Consider the following 9,390-nt stretch of genomic DNA (forward strand, 5'->3'; position numbering starts at 1 on the left):
ACAAGATTTGTTAGGTAAATTCTGCAAGGTAAATCTTACCTTGCAAGCTGTGTGACCCCAGGAAAGTCATCCAAATTTTCTGATATCCAGTTTCCTCATCTATTAAACAAGGGAGTTAACCTCAACAGCATTAACATTCCTTTAATGGCTAAGTCTATGATCCAATGAAATTGGGAAACCATAGACACTAGAGGAATAGCTAGAGTAAGGGATCAGGAAGAGGATGCAAAATCAACAAAGGATATAGTGAATGTGCTTTTGGAGGGAAGAAGAAAATCTTGTTTCTGAAGAAAAGGGAATTTCTTGGAAAGTGATTAACAGTGTTGGATGCTACAGAGAGGTCAACAAAAATGTTAACTGAAAAAAAAAAGGCTATTGAATTTGACCTTTCTAGGATGTCACCAGAAGATTCTGAGAGTTCTAGTAGGATGGAAGGGCAGAGCCCAGATGGAGATTACAGTGATGAGGGAAAAATAGAAGCCAAGATTGTAAAGGAGACAGGGCATACTAACCAAATGTGTATAGATAACTTTTCCAAATGAGTGGGAGGAGAGAAATGGGGGTGGTAGCTAAATGAGATAAATGGGGAAGGCTTTTTTTTTTTAAATATAAGGAAGACCTGAGGTATTTGTAGATAGAAAGGAAGAAGCTAGAAGAAGAGAAGAATACCTGAGAGAAAATGATCAACTTCTGGAGCAAGGTCTAGGAGGTGGTAGGGAACCAATAGTAAAAGCAGAAGGAATAGCCTTAGTGAGTAATAAGAATATCTTCTTTCTTCTGGGATCAATGGGAAAGATAAGGTAGAGGATGATTCTTAGATGTTTTTAGAAAATGGTAGGAGGCTAACTGGGAACACAAAAGAGAGTCTCTGACTTCCCAATGAAGTTAGAGGCTTAGTCATCTGGGGTATGTATGGAGTAGAGAGAGTTTGATAGTGGAGAAGAAGAGAGAAAAAAAGGGTTTGAACAGATTGAGGAATGAAAGAGGGTGTCAAGGAAGGAAAAGCAGAAGAACTGTTGAGGTGCATTGGAAGCCTAACTGAGAGTATATAAGATAATCTGTAGTGGTTCAATTCAATTCAACAAGCATTTTAAAAATATTTTATTTTTTCCAAATACATATAAAAATTTTTAACATTTAAAAAACCTTTGAGTTCCAAATTCTTTCCATCCCTTCCTCTCCTCCTCCCTCACTGAGAAGGCATGCAATTTGAGTAGGCCATACATGTGTAGCAATGCAAACATATTTCCATATTAGTCATGTTGTGAAGAAAACACAGACAAAAAGTATGCTCCTGTTTGCATTCAGACTCCATCAAGTCTTTCTTTGGAGGTGGATAGCATTTTTCATCATAAGTCCTTTGGAATTATCTTAGATCATTATATTGTTGAGACAAGCTCAGTCATTCACAGTTGATCATTGTATAATACTGCTGTTACTATGTACAATGTTCTCTTGATTCTGCTCATTTTACTTTGCATCAGTTCATGTAAGTCTTTCCAGGTTTTTTTCTGCAAGTTCTCTGCTCGTCCTTTCTTATAGCACAATAGTATTCCAACACAACCATATACCACAACTTATTTAGCCATTTCCCAATTGATGGGCATCTCCTCAATTTCCAGTTCTTTGCCACCACAAAAAGAGCTGCTATAAAAAGTTTTGTACATTTAGGCCCTTTTCCTTTTTAAAATCTCTTTGGGATACAGACCTAGTCATTGTATTTCTGGGTCAAAAGGTGTGCACAGTTTTATAGCCTTTCGAACATAGTTTCAAATTGCTCTCCAGAATGGTTGGATCAGTTCACAACTCCACCAACTATGTATTAGTGTCCAATTTTCCCACATCCCCTTCAACATTTGTCATTTTCCTTTTTTGTCATATTAGTTGATCTGATAGGTGTGAGTAAAAACCTTAGAGCTTTTAAAATGTACATTTCTCTAAATTTAGAGCATTTTTCATGTGAGTATAGATAGCTTTGATTCCTTTGTCTGAAAACCGCCTGTTCATATCCCTTGACCATTTATTAATTGGAGAATGATTTGTACTCATAAATTTGACTCAACTCTCTACATATTTGAGAAATTAGACTTTATCAGAGAAATTTGCTGTAAAATACAACTCCTTCATACACACACCCAGTTTTCTGTTTTCCTTCTAATCTTGGCTGCATTGGTTTTGTTTGCACAAAACCTTTTTAATTTATTGTAGTCAAAGTTATCCATTTTACTTCCCATGATGCTCTCTATCTCTTGTTTTGTCATAAATTCTTCCCTTATCAAGAAGGATAAACTGGTAAACTTTTCCATGGGAAGGTAAACTACTCCATGTTTCTCTAATTTGCTTATGGTATCACTCTTTATGTCTGAATCACATTATCCATTTTGCCCTTAACTTGGTATATGGGGTGAGATATTGGTCTATACATAGTTTCTGCCAAACTTCTTTCCAGTTTTCCCAGCAATTTTTGTCATGTGGTGAGTTCTTGTCCCCAAAGCTTGGATCTTTGGGTTTATCAAACACTAAATTACTATGGTCATTTATTACTGTGTATTGTGTACCTAATTTGTTCCATTGATTTGTCACTATTTCTTACCAGTACCAGATTGTTTGGATGATTACTGCTTGGTAATATGGCTAAGCCACCTACCTTAATATTTTCTTTTTTATTGATTCCCTTGATATCTTGACCTTCTGTTCTTCAAGATTAATTTTGTTATTATTTTTTCCTAGCTCTACAAAATAACATTTTGGTAGTTTGATTAGTATGACACTGAATAAAGTAGATCAACTTAGGTAGAATGGTCATTTTTATTGGCCCAGCCTACCATAAGCAATTGATATTTTTCTAATTGTTTAGATCTGACTTTATTTGTGTGAAGTGGTTTAGAATTGTGTTCATATAATTCTTGGGTTTATTTTGACACATAGACTCCCAAGTACTTTATATTGTCTACAGTTATTCCAAATGGAATTTCTCTATCTCTTGCTGCTGGACTTTGTTGGTAATATATGGAAATGCTAATGATGCATGTGGGTTTGGTTTATTTCCTGTAAGTCTGATAATTATTTCAACTAGTTTTTAGTTGATTTTCCAAGTATACTATTATATCATTTGCAAAAAGCAATAGCTTTGCTTCAGCACTGTTTAAATTCCTTTGTTTTCTTTTTCTTTTATGCTATAGCTAGAATTTCTAGTGTAATATTGAATAATAGTGTTTAAAGTGGGCATCCTTGCTTCATTCTCATTTTATTGGGAAGGTTTCTAGTTTATCCCCATTACAAATAATGTTTGCTGATGGTTTTAGATATAATATTTCATTTTCAGAAAAGCTTAATTTATTCCTATGCTTTTCAGTGTTATTTTTAAAATAGGAATGAGCATTATATTTTATCAAAAGCTTTTTCTGTATCTATTGAGATAATACTATGATTTTTGTTGTTTTTGTTATTGATATGGTCAATTATGAAGATAGTTTTCCTAATATTAAACCTGTCCTGCATTCCTGGCATAAGTATATGATATTTATGACATTTTGCTGTGATCTCATTGCTAGTATTTTATTTAAAATTTTTTGCATCAACATTCATTAATAAGATTGTTCTATAATTTTCTTTCTTTGTTTTTGCTCTTCCTGATTTAGGTATCAGCACTATATTTGTGTCATAAAAGGAATTTGATAGAACTCTTTCTTTGCCTATTTTCCCAAATAATTTATATAGTATTAGAATTAATTTTTCTTTATATATTTGGTAGTATTCACTTGTGAAACTATCTGGTCCTGGAGATATTTTCAAATTATTATTTCTAAGATAGTGTTATTTTTCTAAGTTATTGTTATTTAAGTCTTTGATTTTCTATTTTGTTAATCTGAGAAATTTATATTTAAGCAAATATTCTTCCATTTCACTTAGTTAGATTTCTTGGCATGTAATTGGGCAAAATAGTTCCTAATAATTTCCTTAATTTCATCTTCATTGGTGGTGAATTCACCCTTTTCATTTTTAATACAGGCAATTTGGTTTTCTTCTTTTTAAAAAAATCAGATTAACCAATGGTTTATCTATTTTATTGGTTTTTAAAATAAAACCAGCTCCTAGTTTTATTTATGAGTTTAATGGCTTTCTTACTTTCAATTTCATCAATCTCTCCTTTGATTTTTCAGGACATCCAATTTGATTTTTAATTAGGGATTTCTGATTGGTTCTTTTCCTACTTTTTTTTAGTTGCATATCCAATTCATTTATCTTCTCTTTCTCTATTTTGTTGATGTAAGCATTTAGAGATATAAATTTTCTGTTTCCCATAACTTTTGGTATATTGTCTCATCATTCTCTTTAATAAAATCATTATTTCCATGATTTTTTCTTTAATACACTAATTCCTTAGGATCAGATTATTTAGTCTCCAATTCATTTTTAATCTGTTTCCATGCATTTATTGAATGTAATTTTTATTGTGCTATGATCTGGAAAAGATACATTTAATATCTGTTTTTCTGCATCTGGCTGTGAGGTTTTATGCTATAATACATGGGCAATTTTTGTGTAGGAGCCATATACTGATGAGAAAGAGGCATATTTCTTTCTATTCCTATCCAATTTTCTCCAGAGGTCTATCATATCTAACTTTTCTAAAATTCTATTTATTTCCTTAACTTCTTTCTTGTTTATATTTTGGTTAGATTTATCTAATTCTGAGAGGGGAAAGTTGAGGTTCCCCGACTAGCATAGTTTTACTCTCTACTTCCAGAATTTGGATGCTATACCATTTGTTATATGTATGTTTAGTATGGATATTACAATATTACCTATGGTAACTTTCAGCAAAATGTAGTTTCCCTGCTTATGTCTTTTAATTTGATCAACTTCTGCTTTTGCTTTGTCTGAGATCATTATTGTTACCTGCTTTTTTTTTTTTACTTCAACTAAAGTATAATAGATTTTGCTGCAGCCTTTTACCCTTACTCTTTGTGTTTCTCTCTCCTTCAAGTGTTTTTTTTTGTAAACACCATATTATAGGATTCTGGTTGTTAATCCACTCTGCTATCTGATTTTTATGGGTAAATTTTATGGATTAATTAATTCCATTCACACTCACAGTTATGATTACTGTGCATTTTCCTCCATCCTGCTTTTTCCCCTGTTGATGTCTGTCCTCTTTTTACCCCTGTCTCTCCTAAAAAATTTTCGCTTCTGACCACTGCCTCACCCGGTTGGCAACTAAATGTGCAATGGATAGAGCACTGGCCCTGAAGTCAGGAGGATAGGAGTGAAAATCTGACCTTGGATACTTACGGGCTGTGTGACCTGGGCAAATCACTTAACTCTGTTTGCCTCCAAAGATAACATAAAATAAAATGTTCAAAAAAGCATGTGGTGATACAGTCCTGGAACTCAGGAAAAAGGCTATAGCTAATTATAGACACACAGGAGTCATCAGCATAGAAATGCTAGATAATTCAAACCATGCAAATTGATAAGGAACTGGAGGCCAGAAATACTGGAGCCCAATAACTTGCCCAAGATTACATAAAGTTAGTGGCAGAGCTGGATATCAAAGTTGGTTCAGAGCTCATTCTGCTATATTACAAATCTGATAAATTAATCACTGACCTTTCTTTGCGTCTTTTTCAAGGATAGGTAGTGGAGTGAGGTAAGGATTCATTCGGTGAGATGGCAAAACACTGAGGCTTTTAACAGTGCTCCCTTTGACTATCTTCTGAAGTTGTACCTAAATGAGCAAAAATGTTTTGAGAAAACACTTTTGACTTTACAACGAACATAGTTTTTTCAACATGTAAACAATACATAAGACTAAGAAAAATTTTATTATGTTTTAATAATGTAGTAAAATCAATTCCAATTATATTGCCTACAAATACACTGTACTACGACTTTCTACTGTCATGAGTTTACATAATTTAAAATAGTTAATTAAGGGGTGGCCAGGTAGCTCAGCGAGTAAGAGCACCGGCTCCAGTGTCAGAACGACCTGGAGATCGAATCCCGGGCTCAGACACTTAGCACCCACCCAGAAACACCTGGCCGTGTAACCTTGAGCAAGTTACTTAACCCCAATTGCTTAGGGGCGGCCAGGTGGCTCAGCGAGTAAGAGCACTGGCTCCAGTGTTGGGACGACCTGGAGATCGAATCCCGGGCTCAGACACTCAGCACCACACCCAGAAATAACTGGCCATGTAACCTTGAGCAAGTTACTTAACCCTGATTGCTTAAAAAAAAAATAGTTAATTAAGTCCAATTAACATGTAGTGATTTCTACTTTGAAAGATAGCATGGCAGTTAATAAGGAATCTCTTAAGAATTTGTTCCATCTTAATAACCACTATATAAAAGTGCTATCTCTTGACAGAGCATTTTTTGACTTCAGGAAACTTTTATACAAGCAAATTCCTTGAGAAGAAAAGATTATAGTTCTGAGAAAAGAGATAAATGAAATGTCTAAAGCCAAAGATAATTTTTTTAAAAATTAGCTAATATTAGCAGGTTTATCATTAATTCCTTAGGTCATATATGCCATTCAAAGTTCTCAAAAATTGCTACAAATGTGTCTTCTAGTCCAGTTTTCCAAGCAGTAGTTGATTATTTTTTCCAACAGTAATAAAAATGGTTTCATTATAGTTATGAAATATGAATTGCTACTATTAAATGGCTTCAGATTTTAAAGATTGTATGCATTTTACATAAATTATACATAATTATAGCATAAGACAAGACTATTTTTACCTATATTATAGTGGATTATGAATTACTGGGGTTTCTAAAGCAGTGAAGATGATACAAGCTAGTATTTATGGAGTATTACACATATTCAAATTGTTTTATAAACATTAATTAATTCCCATAATTTCCCAGAAAAATAGGTAAAAATGTTGATCACTATTTAAATAATGAATAATCTGAGACAGAGAGAGGGTAGATTTGCCTCAGGCCTCACAGGATCCTGAAAAGTTACAGGATTTTTCTGTTTAAGCAAGGGTAGTGCCATGGGTGAGACCCTAAGTGTAGGGCAGTCATAAGTCTTCCAGGACAAAGGAATAAAATACTGTGAATCTGGGATCACCTGAACATTTGCAGGTAAGGAGAGGATCAGGCTTATTGATAAAATCCATAAATGGTCAGGGACAGAGTGGATCCATATAGAGGTCAGCATCACTAGGTTTTCAATGCTAGAGTACAAGAAAGGCTGGAAGCAAAGCATGTGTCACAATGAAATCAGAAAAGCAGTCAAGGGCACTGCCTGAGCCAGAATCAATATTTCAAGGAAAAGAAAGGGGACCATAAACTGATAACAGGAAAGGACAAAGGTAGGGTGTCGGCAGTTGAAAGAGTTTACCACAGTTTTCTGGGTTCAGTGATCTATGAGTAACGCTGGGCTGTGGAGAATATGCAAGGCTAGCATTCCCCTGAATGAGAGGTTTTTGTATTAGGAAGACAAGTATTCTGAACTGGAAGAGGAAACATTTGATAACGTGTCAAAATTTATATTAAAGACTATTGGCACTGAATGACCAAAATTCCACCATACCTAACTGGAACTTAAATGTCCATGTATAGGATAGAGAAACATTGTATTTTACCAGATAGCCTGGGAGCAGGCAGGGGGGGCAGGGGGCACAGAAATGACAGTTATCAATAGAGAAAAATCTACATCAACACAAGTTCTTCTTTGATGCTAGGCTTCTCTCTCTAGCATGGTGGATAGAAGAGCATGTGGTAAACCTCTCCACTCCATGTCTTTCTTCCTTCCCCCTAAAACAGTTTGACACAGGTAGTTAAGCTAACTATCTTTAAAGTCCAGCAATGACCACTGTGAATTTTTCCATTGTTCTTTGGGTCACCTATAATTTTGATTCTTTAGAGAATAAAGTGGTCCATGATTCAAAATTTCCATTAAGCACAGATCTGATCATGTCACCCCCCTTCCTCAATAACTCCATTAGCTCCCTATTGCCTTTAATATAAATGCAAAATATTTTGTTTAGGGGGGTGGAGTCAAGATGGTGGAATAGAAACAGGACTTCCACACGGCTCCTGCTCCCACCTCCTCCAATTCATGTAAAAAATGACTCTAAAGAAACTTTGGAGCTACAGAACCCACAAAATGACAGAGAGAAGCTAACCTTGCACTGAAGACAGCCCTGCAGGCTGGCAGGAAGGGGCCAGCAAAGTGCTTTGAGAACTGAGCCCAACCCCATGTGAGCTGGACATTTTAGCCTCAGGGTGGCCACAACCAGCCGCCAGCTGGAGGGACTTCAGATCAACAGCACCTGAGGCAGTTTCCAGAAATATCAACTCATAGATGCTAAGGACAAAGTAAGAAGTCAGCGCAGTATGGACTTTGGGAACAGGGAGTTCAGGAGTGTGATCAGGCTTTTACCCCCTGGAGGGAGAAGCAACTGAGGTGCAGTGGCCATGAAGCCACTGCCACGTGACTGCTCCAGAGCTCCTGGCCTTCAGATTGTAGGGGGACCAAGCCACCAGTCTGAGGGGTAATCGCTTTTGCTTTAACCTGCTTGGATCTGGATTGTGCTCTAGGGTGGAGGTCTTGGGGTGCATGACCAGTTTACCAGAGTGTGTGGAGTCTTCAGAGAGGGCACCCAACCAAAGTAATAGCTCTAGCAGCTGCAAAAAACCACAGTGATTTGGGGCAAAGCTCCCTTTTCTGGTAGCAGAGTTCTACTGTGGCAAAAAGTTCAAAAGCCAAGTAATTGAGTGGCAACATAAGCAAGCAAAGGAAGCAAAGCAAGGAGAGCAATCTGACATTAGACTTCTATTTTGGGGACAAAAAGAATCAAAGCATGGAATAGGAGGAAGACAGCAAAGTCAAAAATCCTGCACCAAAAGCTTCCAAGAAAAATATGATCTGATTACAGGCCATAGAGGAGCTTGAGAAGGATTTTGAAAAACAAATAAGAGAAGTAGAGGAAAACTTGGGAAGAGAAATGAGAACAATGCAGGAAAATTATGAATGAGAGTGGGCAAAAGGGGCTCAAAAAGCCAATGAGGAGAAGAATGCCTTAAAAAGCCAAATTTGCCAGATGGAAAAAGAATCTCAAAAGTTCACTGAAGGGAATCATTCTTTCAGAATTAGATTGGAGCAAATGGAAGCTAGTGACTTTATGAGAAATCAAGATACTATTAAACAAATCCAAATAAATGAAAAAATAGAATGCGGGGGGAGGCTAGGTGGCACAGTTAGTAAAGTGTCGGCCCCAGAGTCAGGAAGACCCAAGTTCAGTTCCAGCCTCAGACATTTCACACCTACACACACACACACACACACACACACACACACACAAATCTAGCCATATAACCTTGGGTGAGTTACTTAACCCCAAATGCCCTCCAAAAGGCAAAAAAAAAAAAAAA

At 36.0% G+C, this 9,390-nt stretch overlaps 1 protein-coding gene across 1 annotated transcript in view; it reads right to left on the minus strand.

The window, feature by feature from the left end:
• The window catches only part of LOC138168313 (IQ domain-containing protein H-like), a 118,403-nt gene that overhangs the window by 9,936 nt on the left and 99,077 nt on the right, over window positions 1-9,390 (minus strand). The window contains exon 6 of the mRNA XM_069097385.1: window positions 5,614-5,731. Coding sequence (XP_068953486.1) covers window positions 5,614-5,731 — 118 coding nt within the window. The remainder of the gene's footprint in view (window positions 1-5,613; window positions 5,732-9,390) is intronic.

This window comes from Petaurus breviceps, unplaced genomic scaffold (genome assembly GCF_028583685.1).
Source record: "Petaurus breviceps papuanus isolate PSGF00001 unplaced genomic scaffold, PetGlider_PUasm1.0 37, whole genome shotgun sequence".
In the NCBI taxonomy this organism is placed as follows: Eukaryota; Metazoa; Chordata; class Mammalia; order Diprotodontia; family Petauridae; genus Petaurus; species Petaurus breviceps.